Source organism: Balaenoptera physalus (genome assembly GCF_965194825.1).
Source record: "Balaenoptera physalus genome assembly, chromosome: 5".
NCBI lineage: Eukaryota > Metazoa > Chordata > Mammalia > Artiodactyla > Balaenopteridae > Balaenoptera > Balaenoptera physalus.
In genome coordinates, this window is record NC_138884.1 from 3,315,901 (window position 1) to 3,343,827 (window position 27,927).

Consider the following 27,927-nt stretch of genomic DNA (forward strand, 5'->3'; position numbering starts at 1 on the left):
ATTTTAGTCATATTGAAAAAATTAAACTACCCCCAAGTTTATGAAGACTACATTAAATGTTTAGACATGTATATTGCTTTAAAGCTCTTTTCATTAAAATGTCTTAGTCTAATTCCATTGAGATAACTCTCTTTCATCTGTGAAGTTGTATAGATTTTTCAAATCAAGTTCTACACATGGAAGGGATACACATCTGTACCGAGGGTATAAAAGGAAGCATTGATTACCTCTCAAATAACATTAATGTAACACAACATGGTGTTTCCTATTTGGTTCTATATCTTTGCATTAATAATGCATGCAGTTATTTGCAATAAGAACTTTACCTTCTCGGGAAGGTGTATTTGGTCAGGGGCCCTTTGAGAGTGTTTCAGTTTACACCTGCTTACGTAAACGGAGGCCACCCCTGCACTTACCTGCTCTCCAGTACAGAGCGCTGAGCCATTTGACAAAGGTGTCTTGCTGCTTCCTCACTAAGCAGATTTTCTTTTAGAACTCTGTCTTAATCTTTTCAGGTCATTATAACAAAACACCATAGACTGCATGGCTTATCAACAATAGACACTTATTACTCACCATTCTGGAGGCCGGGAAGTCCAAGATCAGTTGGCAGATTGAGTTTCTGAGGAGGGCCTGCTTCCTGGTTCATAGATGGTCATCTTCTCTTATAAGGGTGCTAATCCCATTCTTGAGGGCTCCACCCTCAAGACCTAATCACCTCCCAAAGGCTCCTCCTCCTAACACTCTCGAATTGGGGGTTGGGTTTCAACATATGAATTGCGGTGAGGGTGCACAAGCATTCAGTCTGTAGCAAACAGAGCTGATTTTGAGTGTCTGACATTGAGTACAGACCCAGCTGCAGCACCTGTTTTAAAGAGGTGGGTGGCGTGGGTGGAATCTACTCTCTACCTCTGAGTAGATGTCTTGGATGTTTCTGGATAAGTTCATCATAACCTACATTTCCTACCATGAGGAAGAATATCTTTTCATAGTAAATAAAATTGATATTCTTAATGAATTTATTCATGTAGTCCATTTCTTGAAAGGCATTTTTCTCTACAGAACAAAAGCTTCATAATGATTGAGGGTACTTGTATTTTATAGACAAAGTATTCAAGCACTATATTGCCTTCCTGTTTCTCCTGGCATGGTTGGAAGTGAAATTATACCATGTTAATTATGTGTTTAGAAATGACAAAATATATAACCAAAGGGGATTTGTATCCTTGTATTCATTATAATTGAATAGGTCCTAACTGAAAACAAGTCTAAGGTTTAAAAAATAAAGCTATTGATTGATTAAATTACTGCAAGATAGAGAAAACTCATTTGGGAAAATGATTTGTGTTGTCTTCTGTGAGCTGCATCAGACCACGAAAAATCGTATCAGAAAAGATTGCCTGAAAACAAAGATGATCTAAAGATTTTATTGGAGAAATGAGTCACTGCTTTCTTTAGTGAGAGAAAAATGCTACATCTGGATAAATAAGATGCAAACAAGGCGTGCACACTGGCTCTACACCCCTCTTATGATCAGAATAGCACTGAACTGCATTGTGCACATGACAAAGGGTCTCCTCTTCTCCCTCCCCCCCATGCTGCTCCTTCTAGGCTAGACCACACTTCCCAACCACCACAGTCTGAACCAACACCCTGCCTTCCTTTCTCAAGCCCTAACATCTCCTCTGTCCTTACCCTGTATTTTCTGGCTAATTTTCCCCTTCCCGTTGCCTACCTAATGAGTAGACTCAGACAGATTACTTATACCAGTCTGAGACCCTTCTAAGACAGTTGCATAGGCATGATTAAAAAATGAGGCCAGGGACTTCCCTGGTGGCACAGTGGTTAAGAATCCACCTGCCAATGCAGGGGACACGGGTTCGAGCCCTGGTCCGGGAAGATCCCACATGCCGCGGAGCAACAAAGCCCGTGTGCCACAACTACTGAGCCTGTGCTCTAGGGCTTGCGAACCACAACTACTGAGCCCACGAGCCACAACTACTGAAGCCTGTGCGCCTAGAGCCCGTGCTCCACAACAAGAGAAACCACCGCAATGAGAAGCCCGTATGCTGCAACAAAGAGTAGCCCCCGCTCGCTGCAACTAGAGAAAGCCCATGCGCAGCAACGAAGATCCAACACAGCCAAAAATAAATAATTAAGTTTTAAAAAATGAGGCCAGATTGCTAAACAATTGGAAACTACTAAATAGCTTTCCAAGGGAAAGAATTGATAACTATAAGTTTTTATTACCACATGTTTGAGATAATGCCTTCCCTCAGAGCCCTGAGAATTATGAAGCTCACCCCAAATAAGTGACTATAAATCTTCGATAGCATTTTTATGTATTTTGCCCCTCTTCTCAGAGTAAGGTAGTTGCCATGGAAATGACAGTGGCTAAATTCAGCTCGAAATACTTGCTGTTATATATGCCACATGGTTCTTCCTTTCCTTTGAAGCCGGAGAGGGGTATTCTGAAGAGTGACTAATATTCTAAAGACTTTGTAATGCACTCACATAAATTGCAAGGGTCATAAATTGATATTTTGCTATATGTTAGACTTTATTATCCTGATTTTACAGTTAAAGAAAGTGAGGTTATGAGAAGTTAAATAATTTTTCTAAGGGTTACGTGGGTAGGATTCAAATTGGGGCAAGTCTGATATCAGGGTCCCCTCTGCCATGTGGCCTCCAATCATTGAGGCAAAGTGCATACCTCATTGCTCACTTCTTTCTCACTTTTCCTAAATGGCTTTCACCTTTATGATTCCATATAAATAGTTTTATTCAATATTCTACATTTTTTAGTAAAGTTTTAAATTTTTCAGTCCTCCAAGATTCCAGTTACATTTTACACAACTTTTATTTCTCAGAAATATGACCTGTTATATAACTTGAGAAATATCTTGCTATAAAACACCCATAACTGCTGAAAAAAAAAACCTAATACAGAGCTGAGCTATAAGTAATATCTGCAGGAGTCAAAGCTGAGCAGTTAGGATAGGAGTTGTGAGTGGAGCAGTGCTGTGGAGGGGTGTTGGTGTGGCAGAAAAATGTGCTGTCCCGGATCTAGGAATTTGGATTTAAATGTCCTCAGGATATGAGGCCTTAGGCTCTAGACTCATGCAAGATAGAGAGTTAGAATCAATAAATCTGCATGAGTTCAGGACCTTAAAAAGCTATGTTCTTAGTGAAAGTATGGACTGTAAAAACAAAAACAAAGGCAACCTCCCAGCTAGCACATGGAGTGAACAAAGAAACTCGTCAGCTTGGACTCTAAGTGGAAAAAATTAGTCTCTCCCCTGAGACTCTGTAACCTTCTACCTGCTCTCACTCTGGTTTAGGATATGAATTTATACCAGAGGTTGACAAACATTCTCTGTACAGGGCCAGATAGTAAATTATCAACTTGTGGGCCACACAGTCTCTGCTGCAGCTCTTCAACTCTGCCCTTGGAGAAGAAAAGCTGCTGTTGACAATATGTCAACAAATGGGCATGTGTGCATTTCAATAAAACTTTATTTACAAAAAGAGATGGTAGTTTGTTGAATGCCAATATACCATCTGCCTGGGTCGAGTATCTGTAAGTTGAAAAATTGATGTAAAAATTGGTCCTGTCCAGTGATAGGCTCCACTGGACAGGGCCACCTAAGGCTCCTGGAAGAAACAAACATAAAGCTGTTCGGAAGGGACAGCTTGTTCGCTCGGGATGTGAGGGATTCCCCTGCTGAAGGTGAACACAGGTTCCTGAATACAGTGCACACAAGGAAACAGCTCACCAAGTTTGAGAGTCAGCAGACACAACAAGTAGAAGGATTCAGTTTCCTAAGACCATCAGCTAACACAGAACTATTAAATAGGACAAAAAATAGACATAATGTGATTAAGAGCATAAAAGAAAGACTCTAAAAGAGGAGAAAATAATAAGAGTCTATGAAAATCCAACATATAGAAATAATTAAATACAGCCTCTATAAATATGAAAAACAAAAGGAATTGAAATGAAATACCAATGGGAAAGTTAAAAGAGCAGAACTGAGACTTGGTAAACTCTAAGTTAGGTCTGAGGAAATGACCCCCATTCTAATGTGCAGAGATGGAGAGACAGAAAGTGGGATGAAGAGGAAAATAATAAGGCCTAACTCACAACCACCCTTAGAAAACATTTGCATCTCTTAAAAGAGAGAATCAAGAGAATGGGAGACATGTAATATTTAAAGAGATAATATCTGAAAAACTTTTAGAATTGCTAAAGACATAATCCTCAGATTCACAATTCACAGTGAGTCCTAAGCAGTATAAGTAAAAATATATTTTAGTGAAGTTTCAGAATAAAAACAAAGAGAATAGTTTAAAAGAAGTCACTGAAAAAGACAAATTACCCACAAAGAAATAATGGATAGAATGACACAGGACTTCTTAACAGTAACAATGGAAGACAAAGACAGTGGAATAACTTCAAAGTACTAAGAGACCATCTGTCAGAATTCTATATTCCGGAGACAACCATTTTAGGGTGAGAAAAAAATTACTGTTTCAGATGAGCCTTTCATACCACTGATCGTCTTACCCTACTTAGAGCTCTTGCTCCCACTTTCCTTCCATCTCCCTGATTATCCATTTCCTCTCAGTTATGATAACTCAGTCCTTTCCCATGAACACTCCAAGGAAACTTGTCCTCGGCTCTCTGCTCTTCCTGGTCATTTACTCTCAAGCCTTCAAATCTCTGTGACTTGCAGATTCATGTTTCTTTTGCTCCATATCTCACTGAAAACTCAGTCCTGGGTCCTAAGGCAACAGGAAATGTCCAGCTGCTTATGTGACTAAAAGTGTTTAAAGTAACATTCGCCAGAAAAAGACAAATACTGCATGATCTCACTGATATGTGGAATCTAAAAAACGCAACAAGAAAACAACTGACTCACAGAAAAAGAGATGAGAAGTGTGGTTACCAGAGGTGGAGGGGAGAGGGAGGGGGAATTAGATGAAGGTGTCAAAAGGGACAAACTTCCCGTTATGAGATACATAAGTCCTGGGGATGTAACGTACAGCATGATTGCTGTAATTAACACTGCTGTGTGTTACATATGAAAGTTTTTAGGAGTAGATGCGAAGAGTTCCCATCACAGGGAAAGAACTTTTTTTTTTCTTTTTTCTTTTGTATCTATATGAGATGATGGATGTTAAGTAAAGTTATCGTGGGAATCACTTTACAATCTATGTAAATCAAGTCGTTATGCTGTATACCTTAAACTTATACAGTGCTGTATATCAATTACATCTCAACAAAAGTGGGAAAAAAAAGTAATTAGAAAGGAAGGTAACATCTCTCCATGCTGCCACCACTGACCAAATTAGGTGTCTCTTCCAGTGTCCTGTATCTTTCAACACCATCACCAGTTTACAGATACCTAACATTCAAACTTGGGAATCATTGCCCAAGAGGAAACCTCAATTCTCATATCCAATCTGTCCCTGCAGCATATTACATTTATTCAAAATTATTAATTTATTCTTATGATAACATCACTTAATTCAGGTATTTTTGTCTCTCTGTTCCTGAAGGAGTCAACAGCCCCCTCATTGACCTCTCTAATCCCAGTTTCCACCTCTTCTGACCCAGTCTCCACCCCTTCTGACCCAGTCTCCACCTCTTTTGATCCAGTCTCCGCCTCTTCTGATACAGTCTGAAGGTGACTGCCAGGTTATGAACACTCTCTTCTTGGTAATCGCCTCCTTTGCCTTTTCACCCTTCATAAGCCAAAGTCCAGCTTTATCACATTGGCACTGAAACGCCCCTGTATACTGGACCTGTAGTTTGAACTCACTTTATCAATCTCATAACTCCCCCTGGCGACTTCCCACATCTTATTCTGGACCATTCTGGTTTTCCTTCTTTACCTATATTTTTGTTTCACGTCTTGTGTCTCATTTCCTGAGAACCTTGTTTGGCATTATACCAAGACTGAGATGTTTGGAACTGTATGAGCCCCTGTAAGTAACATATTTATATTGTAAGAGGGGCTTTATAGGGATTCAGTGTGTGCGCGTGTGTGTGTGTTCCACATCTTTTCCTACATAGAAAGCCTGAGTAGGAACGATGGCTCTAACGGAGGACTTCAGAAAAATGGGCAGACTAAGGGAAGGGGATTTCTGGGAAAGAGAAAGGGAGCCTTGCGGTCCAGCAAAGCACATCACTAGGGGCTGAGACGGCTGTCCTGGGTTTCACGTCTGTTTCCCAACTTGTTTAAAGTTCCTTGACGACTAAACACAAAAGCAACAACATCCTCCATCCCTTTTGCATCTTCTTCCCCCTTCTCTATATCCAGTCCTGGTTGGATAAATGCTGGGTGAATTAGGAAACGGGCAGCGTTTCTGAGAATTTGTACCACAACTCAGTACTCTTCCGCTCGAACTGCAGTGGGAGCCACCTGTGCAGGGCTACTGATGCACCACCTCTGAGCAGACCTTTCTTTTCCTTGGTTCCCTCCCACATTGGTCCCTCCCGGAGTGCACTTCCTTCCACTAAAAATTAAATCCTGGCTCTGGCCCTTTTCTCTTTCTCTTCAGATGCTTTTGAAATTAAGCAACAACAGAGGTCTTTAGGAAACGTGGATTTGTGTTTTTAACTTAACTTCTACCAAACCTTGATATACCATGCTGCATTTCATATCAGCATTTTTCATCCTCTTTAGGAGCTCGTTTGTGTCAATGTGAACATGATATGTATATTACTTTCTTCAGTTGTTTTTTATTCCCTATGAGGCAGACACCCAAAATGCTTAATACAAAGTGGAACATTCTTGAGTAACGATTTCAATTTTGTCTCCATCTTGTTATTTTCTGATGTTACCAAGAGTGGTTTCCACCCGTCTCTCGTCTCTCTCAATCTACTGGAAGCCTTGGGAACCACGATAGCAGAGACTGGGTGTTTAAGGCCACAGGGAACAAAGCATGTCATATTTTAAGCTCCATTACTCTAAAGAGAGGCAGTGGCTGCAGCCTCTTGCAAAACTCCAGCAAAGAGGTGGTACTTTTTTTCGGTAACAACAATTAATCATGACAGAAGGACTCAGATGGGGGAGAAGGACAGATGGTTCTTGTTACAACCTGCCTCAAACCTGAATTACCATGCCCAACCATAAACAGAACATTTGTACCAAAACTGTGAGAGAGGAAGAAAATCAGAGATAAAAATCTACAGTGTGTTGCGCTATCGAACGGTTTAAAACCACAATGTAATGGTGACTACACTTATAATACAGTGAATATAGAGGAGTCAGGAAAACTTTGGGCATAATGAACATCGATAGTCATCAAGTATTTAACTGATTCTACAATAATATAGACACTGGCAAATGATAAAATGTAAATATGTCTTAAGTTATTTTTTTGAGATTCACTCTAATAGCCCCATCATATTGTCTGGTACAGTCTTGACAATTCCACCCTAAACTTATGTTTAAAAAAGCTTTAATAGTTCACTAAGCTTTGATCTATATGGAATAAACTTTTCTGAATGGGGATTACGTTTTAACGCCTGGACATGATTATTATCAACCAAACGACAGATGTGTGAGCATTTTGCTAACTCTGTAGACATTTCTTAGCTTCTTCACACGTAAGTCCGGTGAGATGGTCCTCAGTATGGCTGTATGTAATGCCGTACAGTGCACAGGGAAGGGCGCGCCATCATTTAAACGTGTCCACACCCATGTCATCAGGGTTTCCCGTATCCTGAGAGAGAAGGGCGATCCCTCTGTGTGTCAGAGAGCCCACGTTTACGTGGCCACGCTCCTGTTTATGGGCGTTCCGCAAGGGAGGGTCGCCAAGTGAGGACCCATGTCCGAACCACCGTGAATGATGAACCACAGCCATTCTCCGTGGACCGAGGCCACGCCTCCGTGGTCAGCGCTGGTCATGAGTACGCCTGGCCGGAAAGAACCACCAGAGCAGACCTCATCTGTTGCCCTGTGGGTCGGTTCCAGGGACCATTTTTGTCTCTGGATGAACAAAGCATGGCCTGGTAGGCTGAGAATGTAATAATGGGTATAATTAGCCAATAATTTTGCAGGGAAAAAGCTATTAGTGACTACTAGCTAACTCATTTGCATGCTAATGTTTTGAGGGGAAAAAGAGAAAAGCTTTTGAGGCTTCCTTTTTTTTTTGTTTAGCGTATGTCCGAGCTATTTCTGACTTCGGTTGTTGTTGGAATACTGTAAAGGAGGTTATTGTGCTAGGCTGTGTCATCAGAGAATCTTGTGAGGTGGCTGGTAGGACCTTTCTGTGGTTCCTGGCACCTCAGTTCAAGTGGTCCAGGGTGACCTTCCCCTTGAGGCTCTGCGGAGGACAGAGGGCGGGGCGGACGGGTAGCCTGGGATTTATAGATGCTATTATGTGCCCACCCCTCACGATCAACAAGCAACGCAGCTATTTCCATAAACTCAACCAAACATAGGGCAGCAATGACACGCTTATTGTAAAAGAAAATGAAGCAAGTCCCTGGTGTGGGCCTTTCCCAAGCCCTGAAAACAAACTTTGAACATCCCTAAAATGTCAGTCACTACCCCTTCCTGTTAACATTGGCTGCCTGAGAATTCTTTCTTCTTTTGTCATCATGAGGGAAAGAATTCTTTTTTTTAAAAAATGTGGTCACACCACGTGGCATGCAGGAGCTTAGTTCCCCGACCAGGGATCAAACCCGGGCCCCTGTAGTGAAAGCATCAAGTCCTAACCACTGGACCAACAGGCAATTTCCAAGACTTCTTCTTCTTTGTTGGCCCAGTAGGAGAGGAGACTGGAGGAAACTACTTTGGGGGGGTTATGGGGTTGGCAGCTTGGGAGATATTCCAGCATCCTGGTAGCAGGTTGGAATGTCACTATTTAGCCCTCAGCAACAGCAGGGAAGTAGTGTTCTTTGGTGCAGCTACATGGGGTTAGTGGTTTCACAAGGCCTGCTAGAGACCTAACCACCATTTTTAACGGTGGTTCCCTAGGAATATTTTCTTGTAAATTCCAAGTGAATTCACAAGTATCCATTTCAAGAGTAAAAACAGCAGATGGTAGATTGAGGACAACTTGGATTTGGATGTCTCCCTTGCCCATCCTCGCCTTGGGGAATATTTTCCCAATGTTCCCCAACCCTCCTTTGTAGTTATTTCTTGATCTTGTCTTTTCTGTTATGGTGTTTTAATGATGCTCATTGTTAATCTTATAAACTCCGTGTCCCAAGTTCTCCAGAGAACCACTTCATCAATAATGATATAAATGCTCTAAAACTACACTTAGAATTTTAGTGAAAAGTGGTCCTTTGATAATTGCAATGAAAAGTGGTGAGTTGTGTTGGCTTACTACTTCTAAATGGAGGAAGATAAACTGTTATTAATAGCTACACACCATTTCCTATCTTTTCAAGGGCTTTGTTAGTTAGCCTCACAAGGGTGCTGCCAGGGAAATACTATTAACACAGAGCAAAGGGGGCGGCGGGTGGGACGCACTTATGATGGAGCGAATGCCCCTTTTGTCTCTTGTGCTGCCTCTGTACTTTTCTGGAAGCCACACAATGTCACACCTGCAGAGGGACGGTACTATGTTTAGGAAAAATAAATTTTCTTCTATTATTCTACTTAACATTCGTTCAGGCTCTCTCAACCAAAAAATTAAATACGTGAAGTTCCACAGTGAGCATTAAAACCAAAACATCACTATTAGTCATTGATACCTAACCACACTTGCTAATTTAAAAATGAGAAGAAAGGAAAGCTCTCCCCTCTTTGCACACCCCATTGCCATACCCTGTCTCCCAATCCAATCATTTTCCCCTCCGGGAAATAATCTGGACTAAGAACTTGTCCAAAACACGTCCTAGGGCATATTGAATTTCAATAGAGGCTTTTCTGATGATGAAAAGTTCCATCGATTTTGACACATATATGGATGGATCGGGACTTTTCTAGTGCATTTCTTGCCAGCATCACTGAATTCTTCAAAACAACTGGATTCAAATGTTAGAAACATATCAGTTTGCCAAGCTTTGCCATTGTTTTAATCAGTACTTTATAAAAAAAATTGCATGTAATAGGAACTCCAACTAGTTCAAGCAAAATGAAAATACAATATGTTAGTTCACATAACGATGAAGGCAATTGTAGAGAGCGCTGCAGGGACCAGGGGCTCAGGGTTTGGAAGCGGACACAGTGACCCCAGGAGCCTCTGTGGAGAGTCATCTGTCTCTGATCCCTAGTTGTCTTTGCCGAGCCCCATCCTACAGCAGGCTCTACCTGAGGCTAGCGAAGATGGCCACAGAGAGCCCCGAGGTTACAGTCATCAGTTCTTGGTTCAAGAAGAGGGAAACCATGACCCTTAATGTGGGAAGTTCTGGTTGAAGAATCCCTATGGTCTGGCTTAGGGGCAGGGTAGTCATACAGCTGGCACCGTGGTCCTGGGGTGGTGGGTGCAGTGAGATAGTGTGGAAAAGGCATATATGCCAACAGAAAGAGGACGTTGACCTGAAGAAGGAGGATCTTCAAGCTGGGAGGCAGGTGACAAGATTAACTGCACAGTCCATTCCGTCATTTCTATTAAGGATCTGCATCAAGCGGAGAGTCAGGCGAGTAACACGAGACACTCATAGCGGGTAATTTGAAGAGACCTTAATAAGGCACTATTTACAGAGGTGTGAGGCGGATGCAGGGAAACACAGCAGTGCAGTTCCTAGGGGTGGTAAGAGCAAAGGCCTCACCAGTCCTCAGCCTGGTCGAGGCGTGTGGCCCCGCTGCCTCGCAAAGTGATCACGCCGGCGAGGGATACGGGGGACAGATACTTCACACTCCTGCTGTCCCCTCCCTCCCACCTCTTGCTGGTACACCCTACTGGCTGAACCTATTGAGAAGCCAGTGGCCAACCGGTCCACTGACGTTTTCCTTACAGGTCAGCCTACCGTGCAGAGACCAGAGTGGAAAAGGTGATGATCTGGAGGGACCGACAAAGTTTTCAACAGCCTTACATACATACACACACACACACACACACACACACACACACACACACACACACACAAACTTTTTAAAAAAATTTTATTTTATATGGGAGTAGAGTTGATTTACAATATTGTGTTAGTTTCAGGTGTACAGCATGGTGATTCACTTATACATATATATGTATCCACTCTTTTTTGGATTCTTTTCCCACATAGGTTATTACAGAATATTGAGTAGAGTTCCCTGTGCTCTACAGCAGGTCCTTGTTGATTACATACACACACAGTTAATATAATAGAAACAACCATGCGATTGAATATCCAGTAAATATTATTCTACATTACATACTACGTATATTGCCTAGAAGAAATTCAAAGGGACAGTGCGGCACAATGAAAGCTTTTGGAGGCAGGATAACTTGGATGTGAATCCCATGCTCTAATCTCAGTCACTCCCCTGTGCACATGCTTACCATGAGTAGGTCAAAGCAATTATATTTGCAGACTGGATGAATCACAGACCAATATTCTGCAACTTCCACTATATGTAAAACACGAACATTTGAATGAGTAGATCCAATTAAAATAGTGACATCATGACTATCAGCAGAATATAATTTAACTCATTTTTTTTTTAAAGTTCTGAAAGCTCTTTGGTATTTTGTAGTGAGTGCTTTGGGTTTGCAGTTATGAACATTCATGAGCACTGGATAATGTCAAAGATCTGCTTAACTGTTGATAGCAGGAAAAAATCTCTGGTGAGTGGGACTAATTTTTTTTTCCTGTAGTCAAGGAATTTCTGTCACTAACTAGGCCTTTAAGCCAACAGTTGGCTTCTAGTTTCTTTAATGGCAGCACATGACGATGATGGTGATGTTAACATCTGTGGGACACTATGTACTATGTGCTTCACACATATTAAGTCTAGAACTATGACTTAGGTACTATTGCCCCCATTTTACAGGTGAACAACCTGCAGCTCAGAGAGGATTATTAAAACAAGGTCACACTTCTAATAAGTGTTTAAGCCCATTTTCAAATTCCGGTCTGTCTGCTTCCTAACTTTGTCCTGATGGTTATAGGATATTGACTCCCAATAGATTGCTCTTCTGACCTACTGTTTTAATTCTGGATGAATATGCTTATGTTATTATTATACAGCTTACAGCAAGCTGTAATTGATTTCACAGTTATTTTGGATTATTTTTGTAATTGTTCTTATTTCTATTAGTTGAAATACGCATGTAATGTGTCATTGCTAGAATATTAATGGAACAACCATTATATTAAGAAAAAAGTTCCCTTTAAAATAAACAGTATTGGGCTTCCCTGGTGGCGCAGTGGTTAAGAATCTGCCTGCCAATGCAGGGGACACGGGTTCGAGCCCTGGTCTGGGAAGATCCCACATGCCGCGGAGCAACTGGGTCCGTGAGCCACAATTACTGAGCCTGCGCGTCTGGAGCCTATGCTCTGCAACAAAAGAGGCCGCGACAGTGAGAGGCCAGCGCACCGCGATGAAGAGTGGCCCCTGCTCGCCGCAACTGGAGAAAGCCTGCACACAGAAACGAAGACCTAACACAGCCAAAAATAAATTAATTGATTAATTAATTTAAAAAAAAAAAAAAAAAAAAAAAAACAGTATTGACCTTCCCTGGTGACACAGTGGTTAAGAATCCGCTTGCCAATTCAGGGGACACGGGTTTGAGCCCTGGTCCGGGAAGATCCCACATGTCACGGAGCAACTAAGCTCAGCACCACAACTACTGAGCCTGTGCTCCAGAGCCCGCGAGCTACAACTACTGAAGCCCGCGTGCCTAGAGCCCGTGCTCCACAACAAGAGAAGCCACAGCAATGAGAAGCGCGTGCGCCGCAACGAAGAGTAGCCCCCGCTCGCCGCAACTAGAGAAAGCCCACGCGCAGCAACGAAGACCCAACACAGCCAAATAAATAAATTAAATACATAAATAAATAAATTTTAAAAATAAAAATAAAATAAACATTATTTTCATCCACAAATTGAATACACTTCACTATTTAAAACAAAAAAATTGGGGTGAAATCCAGATGTTCTTTTTTTTTAGAAGATAACATATAAACGATAATAAATAAACAGTTTTCCTTTAATGAGTTTTTCTCTTAGGAGAGTGTTTCTAGGGGGATTCTTCTTTGTTTTTTAACCCGAACTTTGAGGTCTGTAATAGTTTTTATAAATTATTCTCATTACTTAATAAGCTTATATTCTATTTTAAGTGGCTATATTAGGAATGCATAATTGAACTTTTATTTTACAGTTTTAAAATTTATCAAAAAAATAATTTCCTTCATTAAAACTGACCTCATTAAACTCAAAAGACCCAAGTTCACTGCATGACTCATTTAGGACTTTATATTCAACCATGATGTGAAGAGATCTTTAATTACCTAGACAAAACCTCTTAAGTAACAGAGTGGTGGTTATTAACATCTGGGAGAAAGAAAAAAAAAAAAAACCCAGAGGCTCCAATTTAATGGAACAAAGCACCATCCTCTCAAATGCACGACTGAAACCGAGATATGCAAATGGTCTATTGTGGTGGCAAGCCGGTGGCACTTTCGTTTTCTTGTTCATTTTACAGAGGGGATGTGATCTGGAGTCTCAAGTCCACAGGTAAATGACAAGGCACAAAAGTATGTGAACGAAAGCAGAAGCCTGGTGAGATGGACCTTTCCAAGTTAAATCTAACCTTTGTTTTTAATTTTTGCTTCAAAAAATTAGAGAAAAAAAAAAAACTAGAATGAACAGCATATGAATCACTTCTGTTAAATGAAGTCTTCAGTGTCTTACGTGTTTTATTTCATGATTCCTGTGCAGGAATCGTGAGGACCAGAGGATGCCCTGAAATCCCAGAACGGTGTCTGGCCTGGAGTGGGTCCCCAGTACATATTCTTTAGACAAATGAACTCCTGAGCAATCAGCCAGTGTCCGGAATAGAACACGATGATCCTGGACCTACATGAACTTTGTGATTTTCAGGGTGATGGGGCGGGGCGTTCACACTGGCCCTCCAATAGCCCCGCCCCAAATGCAAATAGTGTCCCAGTGGAGAAACTTTGGGGGATTCAGGGCTCTTCCCCTACTAAATGCCAATACCTGCAGTGAAGGTACTTAAGCTGGTCAGCACTTTACCTTAGGCTGAATGAATTTTCGAGAACCTTTCCAAGCCTGGCAATTTTTAGCAGAGGATGGATGGGGATGAGGTGAAGAAAGTGTGAGGGATCCATGGGTAGGACACCACGGGAGAGGCTGGCGGTAAAAAGACAAACCCTTCACTTTCCCTGCGGGGACAGAGCCGGTCACAACACAACTCAAACAGGACCTTGTTACTAGATCAATATTTCCAATTGATAAACCAATTTGTCATCTAAAAGCCAAATGGATGCATTAAACATTGATTTTTCGTCAAGAAGACTTGGGATTTTTGTGGTTGCCCTTTGGTTGGTAAATTGGTTGGTTTTACCAGCCAGGGCTCTACCGTACATTTAAAGAACAAATTTGGGAATACTGAATTTCATTTTAGGCTCTGCTCTAATTTGATGTTCTATATAAGGAAGTGCCTGAAAATTGCCCCTGTTTCTATTTCTATGTCTCTATCTATCTATCCCTTTTTAAAAATTGGGAGATCATTGTAAATTTAGGTTTGGAGCCTACTTTTTTATTCTCGCTAAATACAATGTGAGCATATACTCATGTTAATAAACAACCTTGAAAATTTGATTTTAATAGCTGCATAGTATTCTATTGTATTGCTTTGGCATAATTTATTTAATAAGCCCTTTATTGCTGAATACTTAGATTGTTATCACTCTTTTTTTTTTTGGCCGTGCTGCACTACTTGTGGCATCTTAGTTCCCAGACCAGGAATTGAACCTGGGCACTCCACCTCCCCTTCCCCCACAGTGAGAGCCCGAATCCTAACCACTGGACCACCAGGGAATTCCCTGTTATCACTTTGGTATTACTATTGTAAACAGTGCTGCAAATAACTCTTGATTATTTCTTTTTTTTTGAATTTTTGAATTTTATTTTATTTATTTTTTTATACAGCAGGTCCTTATTAGTCATCCATTTTATACACATCAGTGTATACATGTCAATCCCAATCGCCGAATTCATCATGATTACTTCCTAATAATCAATTTGGAAATGAAATGATGAGTCAAGAAGAGCCTGAGATTCTAAGTGTATAGCATGCTAGAATCTTGATTTTCCCCATCTCCTCCCGTCCTGTCCCCATTGAGACACGACACAGACAAGTAATGCACCTGGCTTACACAAGCACACTTGAAAAATTGTTCTTCTACTCTAATTGAGGAGAAAAAACCCTAAAGAAAAAAATCGAGTAGAAGGAAGGAGAATGTAAATCTGACAATTCACCTTTCCTCTGTGTGTGTGTGTGTGTGTGTGTGTGTGTGTGTGTGTGTGTGTGTGTTGTTTTGTATTTGGACCTTATGGGGGGAGGGATGACCAAATACGAGTTCGGAAAAGATGAAGGGTCTCAAGACCGGGAGTGGGAAGTTAAGAACGGTATTTGAAAAAAATAATATATATATAAAGTATCAGGGAGGGTGTGCATAGGTTTTATGCAAATACCACACCCTTTTATATAAGGAACTTGAGCATCCTCGGATTCTAGTATCTGCAGCAAGACAGGGCAAATTTGGAAGGACGAACTAGATATGCTGTTGGTTGAAAATTTTTACAATTATTTTTAAGCTCTATGTGCTTTCTCCTCTTTGAATTATCTGTGCAATTACTTTCCAATTTATTTTATTTAATAATACATTTATATAATTCATGTATATTAATAAATAAAACAATTAACAGGTTAAAAAAAAAGAATGGTATTTGGTGAAGTGCTGAAATATTATCTTCAAATAAAATACATACAATTTTAGTAAAAAAAATTTCAACTACATTTTCATAAATGAAATTAATCTGCTCGTAAGGAAAACTAGGTTTCAGGAACAATTCTGGCTGTGAATTGGCAGGTAAATAACTGATGCAGTTTCAAAGTTGAAGCGCTTACCAGCTATGAAATGAAACTTGTGCATCTCCGTGACCCCACCCGCTTCCTGAAAGCATCATCAGAGCTGAATTTCTTGGCTCCTGGTATTTTAAGTTATATTCATATTTCTATTTAAATGTAGTCTTTTGATGCTTTTTAATCATCTGGGAGATGGATTCAAAATGGTACAATTTTCTCCTTTAAATTGTGTGCTTAACTCCTGTCAATGTTAATACATATTGTGTGTGCACATCAAAGTAAAACTATGAATAGGCCACGCCTTGGGAGATGAAATGCTACAGATTTCACAGATACTGTCAGAAATTGCCTTCTTTCTTTCATATTTCATTAATTCAGCGGAGACCCTCATGTATGCTAAGTATAAATGATGGTGTCATTTTTTTGAGGTAAAAATGCGATGTTCCCAGAGAAATCATCTTTTCTGAAGATTCATTAGACTTTGTTTAAAAGCATAGCTTTGAGAAGCAGTCATATTTTGAAAACATGTCAGTTTCCCATACTCATCATTCTTTTCAATTCTGGAAAAACGAATACTAGGACAAGTTGATTTTAATTAATATTCTCATCAATCTCTCCAGAGTGCATTGTAATTTCCATTACTTTTAAAGTGCTTCTGGAACCACAGGGGACAACATTCCCCAGTTTAACTACACAGTTACATACAAGTAAGTGCAGTATATGTTACTATGGTATTTTGATTCTTTTTAATTTTTTATTTTTTTGGCCACACCATGTGGGATCTTACTTTCCTGACCAGGGATTGAACTTGCACCCCCTGCAGTGGAAGGGCAGAGTCTTAACCACTGGACTGCAAGGGAAATCTGGTATTTTGATTTAAGGAACTCGTTGAAGTTACTCAGAGCTGCTTGGTCAAAAAACTAAGGATTAGGTCCTGTCAATATGCTGTGTTTTATGAACTAGCTAGCTATCTACAAATTTAAGAAAACAAGTGAGGATGAATTATCTTTTGGTGTGGAATGAAGAGGTATGCTTAGAGGAGAGGTTCGATTACAAAAGTTTGTGCACTTTTTTTTTTTAGAAGGTTATCTCCCTTTTTAATTTATTTTTTATTAATTAATTTATTTTTGGCTGTGTTGGGTCTTCGTTGCTGTGTGAGGGCTTTCTCTAGTTGCGGCGAGCGGGGGCTACTCTTCGTTGCGGTGCATGGGCTTCTCAGTGTGGTGGCTTCTCCCGTCGCGGAGCATGGGCTCTAGGAGCACAGGCTCAGTAGTTGCGGCACGTGAGCTCAGTAGTTGTGGCTTGCGGGCTCTAGAGCGCAGGCTCAGTAGTTGTGGCACACGGGCTTAGTTGCTCCGCGGCATGTGGGATCTTCCCGGACCAGGGCTCGAACCCATGTCCCCTGCACTGGCAGGCAGATTCTTAACCACTGCATCACCAGGGAAGCCCTGTGCACTATTTCTATAGGGGGGTGGAGCAATCTTATAGTTTGGATATATGCAGGGCAAAGCTATCAAATGGATTTTGTGTTACAAAACTTCCTCATAGAAACCAGAACAATGCTTGACACCTGAGGTTAAACAGGGTTGAACTCACCCTGCATCTACCTTAAGACAACCCACCACTCATCCTGTCGTATAAGAAATTATATTTAGTTTTTTTAAAAGCATATATTTGAACTTAGATACTTTTTTGGCTGATATCACCTTCCCATTGTGGTCACCACACATCATTGTTCCTGGTTAGGTCAGGTGCCCCCAGATCATGCTGGGCTGTCTTTTCACAGACCCCGGTCACAGACCCTTAGAAATCCTAAACACCAGGAATGGATAAACAAGATGTGGTATATATACACAATGGAATATTACTCAGCCATAAAAAAGAATGAAATAATGCCATTTGCAGCAACATGGATGGACCTAGAGATTATCATAGTAAATGAAGTAAGCCAGACAGAGAAAGACAAATATCATATGATATCACTTACATGCAGAATCTAAAAAGATGACACAAATGAACTTATTTACAAAACAGAAACAGACTCACAGACAGAGAAAACAAACTTATGATTACCAAAGGGGAAAGGTCGGGGGGAGGGATAAATTAGGAGTTTGGGATTAACAGATACACACTACTGTATATAAAATAGATAATCTTGTACAGCACAGGGGACTATATTCAATATCTTGTAATAACCCATAAGGGAAAAATCTGAAAAAGAATAGATATATGCACATGTATAACTGAATCACTTTGCTGTACACTTGAAACTAACACAATGTTGAAAATCAACTATACCCCAATAGCAAATAAAAATTAAATTAAAAAAAAAAAGAAATCCTAAACACTGAAAAAAACCCAGTGCCTCATCCCCATATGCGATTCTAAACAACAGTAACAATAAAAAAACACTAATTTATAGGATAGAGTCCAACAAATTCTGATTTTCCTTCTGACACTTCTTCCATTTTTGTTTCTTCTCTCCTGTCTCCCTCCCTCCCTTCCTTTTTTTTTCCCCTTTCTTTCTCTTGAATTCTTTCAAAATATATATTTTAAAATGTCCCTGCTATGCTGGTGCCCTAAATATGTACTTGTTTAGTCTGTCTATTCCATTACTCAACACTCCCTACTAATGGACACACCTCTAAATGTCCTCAGTTTGCTGGAGCCCCTACAAACCATCTCTAGTGTAAATACCAGTAACATGTCTAAATGTCTCTGCTCACTCACATCATGAAGATGAGTCCACTGCTGGCTCCTTTAGTCTCCCTTCAAAAGGAAAAGAAACCAAATGAAATGCACGACCCTGGTTGGAATCATTGGCAACAATAAAAAGGTATTTTAGGGGCAATCGAAAGACTTTGAATACAGACCAAATTTTAGATATAATCAAATTAAATTTCTTAGGAATTATACTGGTATTGTGATTGCATAGGAAATGTTCTCATCAATAGGAAGTGTATGCTGAAATATTTAGGGGTTTACTGTCATGATGTTTGTAACTTGCAAATTGTTCAGCAAAAAAAAAATGTGTGTGTTACGTGTGTGTATATATATATATATATAGAGAGAGAGAGAGAGAGAGAGACAGAGGAAGAGAAAGACAAAGACAGAGATAGAGATAGAGAGAAAATTCAAAATGTGACAAAAATGTGGTAAAATATGTACTGTTTTTTCAACTTTTCCGTACGGGAGAAACCACATAATCACTAAAACTAGAATGCCAAGAATCTAAAGAAACACAGTTGATATTATACGGAGCTAGTATTTGGGGTTTTTCCATAGTCTGTAAGATAGCTGGAGGACTATAGCTTTGATTCATTAGATTCATCAAAGAAATCTAAGCTTTAAAGATCATTTCAGTCATTTTAAGTCATTTAGAGAAACGGATTCAGGCACACACACACATAAAGACCTGAGTTCAGTCAGCCCTAGAAGTCACTGGCCAAATGCCCATTGCTTTCTGAGGAAGTCCAGCCCTTTAAAAGCCAGCTAACTGGTTTCTTTTGATGAATTTCTTCTACAACATCAGCTTTCTAGGAGCTCAGAAACTGCTAGGAATCAATAAAGCAATATTTCTTATTCTCTCCCAATCAATAAAATATAGTTTCTTCCTTTATTCATCCAATTACTAAAAATTTAGTGACGGCCCGCTCTGAGCCAGGGCCAGTGTTGTGCTCAGAACACACACAAAACACATGGAGTCTGTCCTCAAGGAGTTCAGGGTCACCCGCAGAGGCAGTTGTACAACACATGATTATAGAACAATGTAGGAAGTATCGTAAGTATGGTGCATACAAGCTGCTTTGGGAGCACAGAGTGAGAAGCCCTACACTACCTGCTGTGTGTGGGGAGGAGCGGTGAGGAATCAGGGGATACTGATACGATAATCAACAATGATGGTAACGGCAACAAGAACAATAATAGCGGTCCTAGACCAGGAGAGTCCTAACTGTAACAGCTATACTTAAGCAGGGGTAAAGGAGGGTGGGCTCGGCAGAAGTCAAACAAATTACCAGTAGGAAAGGTGCCTGGACATAGCAATACAAATCTCGGAGAAAATACTTTAACAGGTCTGCCCGGCTGAAACATTTTGCCAGTGGCCATAAACTCCCTTCCCCGGTGCTTCGCCCCTGTTATCTAGCTAATATTGTCTCCATTTAAATAGGCCCTGAAGCTCATGGGAGGCATGTGAGTTGCCTCTGGGCAAGCAGCTGGTATGTAGCGAGACAGAATCTAGGTTAGGACGCACGCGTCTTGGACACTTGTTTCATCTTGCTATGTAACATCACCTGCCTGCAGATCTGTGCTTAGGAAGGCCTTGAAGAGGAGTAAGAATTTTGCGGGTGAACCTTGAAGGGAAGAGACTTCTGGGCAAGAGGTGAATACACAAGGCATTGAGGAATTAAGAGAGTTTGGCAAATCCTTGTAGACCCTATTGTTAGGAACGATTGGAATAGAAGTTATGTGGGTGGAAAGTGGTGGAGGAGAAAACTTGACAGGGCTCTGGAGTAAGAAACAAGGGGCTTATATCTTATGGAGTAAGTGTTAGAAAGCCACTGAAGGAAGGGTTTTCAGCTTTGGGATTATACGATCGATTTGCCTTTTTCAAAGATCCTTCTGTGCAAAGGCCCAGGCAGTTTCTAACAGGAGGGGAGCCAGCCAGGGGGAAGAGCCAGGCACTGGCTAGGTACCCACCGAAAGATGGGGCCTGCACTTTGGAGGCAGCTGCAGGGTAAAGAGGTCCTACCCTTGCCTGCCTTCTCTATACAACTTATGGTCCTTCTTTCAACATGACTAATTGTAATGTCTTTTCATCATTCTCATAAATAGCATCACGGCAACATGTTCTTTTAAAAAATGTTGAACAGGTATCACTTTTGCAAATGGTGCTAGGGAAGCAATAGTTTCCTCTGCTAATTGCATGGGAATACTCTGAAATTCCCATGCTGCTCCTTCAGAGGCATTGTGTGTGCGTGTGTGTGTGTGTGTGTGTGTGTGTGTGTGTGTGTGTGCACGTGTGGGGGGAGGGATCGGAGACAGGAGATAAGGTTCGGGGGAAAGAGTGCCCAGACTAGGTCAATGGCAGTAGAGGGGTAGGGGGGATTGCACTGCGTTGCGATTCAACATAATTTAACGAGTGAGTCGACATTTTTTTTGGCTGCACCATGCGGCTTGTGGGATCTTAGTTCCCCGACCAGGGATAGAACCCACTGCTTAGCGGTGAAAGCATGGAGTCCTAACCACTGGACTGCCAGGGAATTCCCTGATTCAACATAATTTTAAGGATTGAACTCAGGGACTGAAAGTGAGAAAGTGAATCAAAGATGATGCCTGGTTTTGCCTGAGCAACTAGGTGTATGGTTATGTCATTCTCCAAGATATGGATACATCTGGAGAGAGATTTCAGAGGAAAGATACTGAGTTCGAATTTGAACGTGTCAATTTTGCACATGGATGCTCAGTTTGTTGAAAAGGCCCCTTTCTCCACGGAATTACCTTTGCCCCTTTGTCAAAAATCAGTTGATTATATTTTTGCAGGTCTATTTCTGGTTTTTCTATTGTGTTCCATTGGTCTATGTGTCTATCCTTTGCCTTGGTGAATGTTGCTTTGTAGTTAAGTCTTAAAATTGGGTAATGTGAGTCCTTCAACTTTGGTCTTTTTTTATCAGAAGTGTTTTGCTTTTCCATATGAATTTTGGAATCAGATTGTCAATAACTACAAAAAAGCTTGCTGAGATTTTGACTGGCATTGCACGGATTCAATAAAGTAAGTGGGGAAACACTGACATCTTAATATTGAGTCTTCTGATTTATGAACATGGTATTCCTCTCTATTTTACTTAGACATTTTCGATTTCTTGTATCAGAGTTTTTGCAGTTTTCTGCATACAGCTCTGGTATGTAGCCCTAAGTACTTCATTTGTTTTTATTGGCCATGCCTATACAAAAAGGTATCTGTGTACATCTTTATGCAGATGTCCTGTGGGCAAGCCTGGAGGTCTGGGGCATTGTCGGGGTTGGAATTCAGGTTTGGTATCATCACATTTGTCATGAATGTCACATTTCCCAGGGACAGAAGAAAATAGGGCTGAGGATTAAAAGCCATCTTAGTTACCATCAAATGGTTAATTCTGGTTCTTGTTCTAAGTTTAAGAAGTAAATCAGGGAAGATCTGAGAACCCCACAATGAGGGCTGAACACGTGTGCTTCGGCACCGGAGAGCGTGTGTTTAGCTCCTGGCTCTGGGACCTCAAGTCTCAGCTCCCACTAATTGTAAAGCATGTATGGTAACAGTGCCCACCTCATTGGGTCACTGGAAAATTGATTACGACGGTGCATCTGGAGGACACAGAACAGTGCTTGGCATGGCGAGCACTGAATACCTGTCAGCCACTGTTATTAGTTACATACGTGAATTGCCAGGAGCCCATCTGGGGAAATGCCTTGGAAAAAACGTAATGGTCTTTGAGAGTCCTGGCATTGTTAGGTAATGACTATTGATCTTCACAAGAAAAGATGGGATTCACTGCTTGTGTTAATTTTTCTTGCACAGTATACGCCCAGGACTCAGTGCCCCCCTCCCGACGGTGAACTGCACATGAGAAAGAATATATAGCATCTGAAATTTCCTGCTGAAAGCTCTTTGTTTAGAAACCAGGGCTGCCAGTGCCTTTTGATTTGTGTTTCCAACATTTCCCAAATTAAGTATGAGAGTTGTGACTGGATATTGCCATGGACTCACAATTTCTTTCTGAAAGAAAACAAGGAAAGTGGTCAGAACTCACATCCTGCTTCCTGTCCCTCCCTACCACCAGTGGTTGCCTAGCCTTGTTCACAGAGGTTACTGACCTGGTTTAGTCAGTCTCCAGATTTGCATGAGTTGGCCCAACCTTGGACCCAGAGTCCTTCAAAAGAATCCCACTTCTGGGCAAGGACAGAAATCATGTAGTGACAACTGGATGGTCTGGACATTGTTTGGCACTTTGTTTGACCAGGGGTAGGGGTGGGGAGAAAGAATTGAAACCCTTTCAGAAAGTCTTTATTTTCTCCAATTCCCATTTCATTGTGTTTAAAAGAAAGGTCAAAGGAATATCTTGGCCAGCGAAAGGAAGGCACTCTAATATTGACAGGTCCCAGGAAAGAGACCCACAGCTAAATTTGCATCTGACATAGTAGCATAGACTGCAGATGCTTTAATCACACAAAGAGCTAAACAGGTGCTCTGCTGAGATCTCTTGTAGTATTATTGTCGGGAGAAAAGCAATTGGCCTAGGACCCAGGGCCAGTGCTGCTGCTACTATTTGTTCTAAAAATTCTGCAGTGGTTTTGTGTTCACAAATTGCCATAGATCTTTTTTTTATTTTTTATTTTTTTTTAATGGCTAAGGGTTCCAAGCAGGGAGAGACCACATCAGGTTGAGTGAGGGAGTATTTATTACTATTATTATTATTTTTAAATTAATTAATTAATTTATTTTTGGCTGTGTTGGATCTTTGTTTCTGTGCGAGGGCTTCCTCTAGTTGCGGCAGGCGGGGGCCACTCTTCATCGCGGTGCGCGGGCCTCTCACTATCGTGGCCTGTCTTGTTGCGGAGCACAGGCTCCAGACGCGCAGGCTCAGTAGTTGCGGCTCACGGGCCCAGCTGCTCCACGGCATGTGGGATCTTCCCAGACCAGGGCTCGAACCCGTGTCCCCTGCATTGGCAGGTGGATTCTCAACCACTGCGCCACCAGGGAAGCCCTGCCGTAGATCTTGATGGAAGTTGTCTTAAACTGCAGAAAGCATGTCTTGAATGTGTGTGTGTGTGTTTAAAATCACCATAAAGATAAATGGGTGGAAGAAATGCTTCAAGTTAAGTTTGCACAGATTCTACTCGGTTACCAGCTTGTAACCCTGCCACTAACCTTGGGCGGAGACCATGGAGAGCTCCTGGAGCATCGTTCTTTGGCCCATGATGGGCCAGGTAAGGCACAGATTGATTTGATCTGAAAATTTGTTAAAAATATGCGAATTGCAACTGTCACAAACATACCACTTGGGAATGTAAATTGGTGGAGCCACTATGGAAAACAGTATGGAGGTTCCTTAAAAAACTAATAATAGGGGCTTCCCTGGTGGTGCAGTGGTTAAGAATCCGTCTGCCAATGCAGGGGACATGGGTTCAAGCCCTGGTCCGGGAAGATCCCACATGCTGCGGAGCGACTAAGCCCGTGTGCCACAACTACAGAGCCTGTGCTCTAGAGCCCGCGAGCCACAACTACTGAGCCCGCATGCCGCAACTACTGAAGCCCACGTGCCTAAAGCCCGTGCTCTGCAACAAGAGAAGACACCACAATGAGAAGCCCGCACACCGCAACGAAGAGTAGCCCCCACTCGCTGCAACTAGAGAAAGCCCGTGCACAGCAACGAAGACCCAACATAGCCAAAAATAAATAAATAAAATAAATAAATTTATATATTAAAAAAACTAATAATAGAGTTACCATATGATACTGCAATCCTACTCCTGGGAATATATCAGGAGAAAACTATAATTCAAAAAGAAACATGCACCCCAATGCTTATAGCCGCACTATTCACAATAGCCAAGAAATGGAAGCAACCTAAATGTCCTTCAACAGATGAATGCACAAAGAAGATGTGGTACATACATACAATGGGATATTTCTCAGCCACAAAAAGAATGAAATAATGCCATTTGCAGCAAGATGGACGGACCTAGAGATTATCATACTAAGTGAAGTAAGTCAGACAAAGACAAATACCATATGGTATCACTTATACGTGGAACCTAAAATAAGGCACAAATGAACTTATCTATGAAACAGACTCACAGACGTAGAGAACAGACTTGTGGTTGCCAAGGGGGAGGGGCTGGGGGACTTGGAGTTTGGGATTAGCAGATGCAAACTATTATATATAGAATGGATAAACAACAAGGTCCTACTGTATAGCACAGGGAACTATATTCAATATCCGGTGATAAACCATAGTGGAAAAGAATATGAAAAAGAATATGTATATGTATAACTGAATCACTTTGCTGTACAGCAGAAATTAACACATTGTAAATCAACTACACTTCAATAAAATACATTAAAAAAAAAATACCACTGTGAATTTTAGTCTGTAATTAAACTGGATCTCTGGTTCATTTGATTTGTTTATACATATTGTTTAGATTTAGTCGTTGGAGTGCTAGGTGCAGATTTACACATGTTCATATTTGGAATCAATAATTCTGACACAAAAAATGGGACAATAAAAAAATGGGACAATAACACACGGATTAGTAGATGGCAATCGTCCCTTGCTTTTTGAAATGGACATAAACCTGGCAATAGAGTCAATATGTGTAAGAGTCAATTCTGGTTTTTCATTTATTTGATAAAAGCAGAGATGCCATCAGACTTGGGTTTGATGCACCTGACAAGCAGCTCCTATTCTGCCCTGTGGAACACGGAAGGCTTTCTTTCTGGAGACAGCAGCCCTGCCTAGCTCTGCCAGCACTCTTAGCCTTGTGAAAATGCTGATCATCCCCAGCTAGGAACCACTGCCCCAGATAAAACATTATTTACCTTTGAGGCTCTGGGCTACTTGCTATAAGTAATTAAAGTTTATTTACTAAAATAGACTAAATAAAAGAACTATCTCTAAGTTCAAAATTCTGTATGTAAAGTCAATTAGGCCACTATATTTTTAACCTAAAATCTTTCTTTCCTAGAAATTTGAAGGGCCATATAAATATTCTTTGACTAAAGCTATTCCTTTAAGGGGAAGGGAGAGATGAGAAAGAGTATTTACTTTTTAAAGTAAAAAAAAATTTTTTTTGGCTGCACCGCACAGCTTGTACGTGGGGTCTCAGTTCCCCGACCGGGGATTGAACCCGGGCCCTCGGCAGTGAGAGCACAGAGTCCTAACCACTGGGCCGCTAGGGAATTCCTGAATATTTACTTTCATAAATCCTGTTTTGAGTCATTGTCATAGTAATCTAGCCAGGAAGATATTTTTAAACTACATTTTACAAAGGTAGAAACTAATGTTCAGAGAGGTTAAGCTCTTTCCTTAAGGTCACAGAGCTCATGTCTGTCAGCAAAGGCTTTCAAATTCAAGGTTGTGTGATAGTAGATTCTAAGGTTTTACCACTATATCATATATTCCACTCTGCCCTTATAAAGCTGCATTTTATTGACTCCACTGGGAAAAAGATGACATTTTTTCCCCCTGCAGCAATGTGATAAAGTTCTGTTAGTCCAATCACTTCTATGCTATCTTCTGTGTCAACAGCCCTGTCTCTGAGGCACCCAACGAGGTTTGGGTGGAGTACTGTGAGTTTACTCCGGTCTTTACCCTGATTTAATTACCTTTGGATTCCTACAGACAGCTATGATGCCACAAGCTCATTCCTCGTAGGTGAGGTAAGCATGAGACGGAACCAAACTCAGTTTTAAATGCCTTACCAGCACTTATCACTGGTCATACTTATGTGATAAGTAAAATGTTCATATAAGAAGAACACTGAGGATGGCCAGGACCATCGTGATGTGCCTCTCCAGGGCTTGGAAGGTTCTCTTCTGAGCTATATCTCACCTATTATCTTTACTGCTTCTTGTATCAGATCCCAGCCAATGGTCAGAGTTTTTTTGTTTTTAGTTTTGTCTTGTTTTTTGCCATTTACTGCTGCTTTCCTCTTTCAGGTCTCTAACTTGATATATCTTCATATTGAAGGTTTCCTCCTTCAACCCCCATAAAGGCAATGTGCTCCCGGCTCCCCCCCTCCCCACCCCGGACTTCCCTCCTTTAAATTTTTGTGTTGCGAAATAATGCACCTTCTGATAGTTAAAACTAACATACAATGCAACAAAATAGCCTCCTTTTCCAAACCGGCCCTTAGTGCATGTTTCCCACGCCCTTGTTTGCCCTTCACTTCCTTTGCCTAATTTAGATTTGCAAGCTCAACGCACAGACTCTCTGTCTTTGTTTATGTACATATGGTGTCTAGCACTAGTCTTGGGTTTAACAAATATTAAATAATCATGACTTCAGAATGATTGTTAGTATTGGTGTTTAAAAAAATCACAGCTGGTCAAGAATACTGCTTTTTTTTTTTCCCCCTCACATACCTTGTCTGATTTTTTAGCTCTTATAGCAGACAGCTGTATTACAGCACACTTGCTTTCCCCTTGAATACCACTTGGAGACCAGAGCTGGTGATAATTGTAGCTGCTTTTCTTCATTGGAACACATTTACAAATTCTGCACTGCATACCAGTGTGCTTGTGGATGTAATTTCAGTTGTATGTAACCACTTTAACATAACTGGAGAAACCCAGATACAATTTTATACAATGTTCCATTGTGCATGTTTGAAATGGAAGGTTTTTTTTCTCTCTGCATAATTAATTTAAGCATTCATGATATCCAGTATGGGCTTTTAAAATCTATGCATTAAACACTCATTGACTGTGTGGTGGCAATTACATTGTTAGGTTTTGAACTGAAGTCCTTAATTTTACCTATTTTCAGGCTTAAAACAAACAAACAAAACAAAAAAACCCCCCTGAATCTGCATACTTTACCTAAACCCTTTTAGAGGTCTCCTTAAAATTGGCAGACTGATTTTGCACTACACTTCCACAGGGTGATTCATAAAAATAAATGCCAAACACTAGGCAACAATAGAAGGAATTGACAGTGGATCAAAAGTTTAACAACGCATTTCCTTTAAGAAATGTCAGCATCAGCTTTCTCACAATCAGGAAATAAAGAAGGCTGTGCTTTCCCACTGGTCCAATAGTTCAAACGCAAACACATCAGCAGAAGAAAGTGGTTATGTCAGGGTGCGGGATGCAATCGCGTAACCGGATGAAACAGTTTTATTTGTTAGCTCGAATATATATTTCTGATTTATATTTTTATTTAATTT

The 27,927-nt window shown here is 40.9% G+C and overlaps 1 protein-coding gene and 1 long non-coding RNA gene across 14 annotated transcripts in view; both read right to left on the reverse strand.

Moving 5' to 3' along the window:
• LOC309660861 overlaps window positions 1-27,927 on the reverse strand; it is a 239,158-nt gene that overhangs the window by 155,410 nt on the left and 55,821 nt on the right. The window lies entirely within an intron of this gene.
• The window catches only part of SPMIP2 (sperm microtubule inner protein 2), a 170,213-nt gene that overhangs the window by 135,934 nt on the left and 6,352 nt on the right, over window positions 1-27,927 (reverse strand). For 2 of the 13 annotated variants that reach the window (XM_082461903.1, XM_082461902.1), the window contains exon 1: window positions 18,730-21,143. The exons of the other annotated variants lie outside the window; for them this stretch is intronic. In XM_082461903.1, the coding sequence (XP_082318029.1) occupies window positions 18,730-18,734 (5 nt within the window). In that variant the 5' untranslated portion in view covers window positions 18,735-21,143. Of the gene's footprint in view, window positions 1-18,729; window positions 21,144-27,927 lie in introns of those variants that run through there. 13 annotated transcript variants of the gene reach the window in all.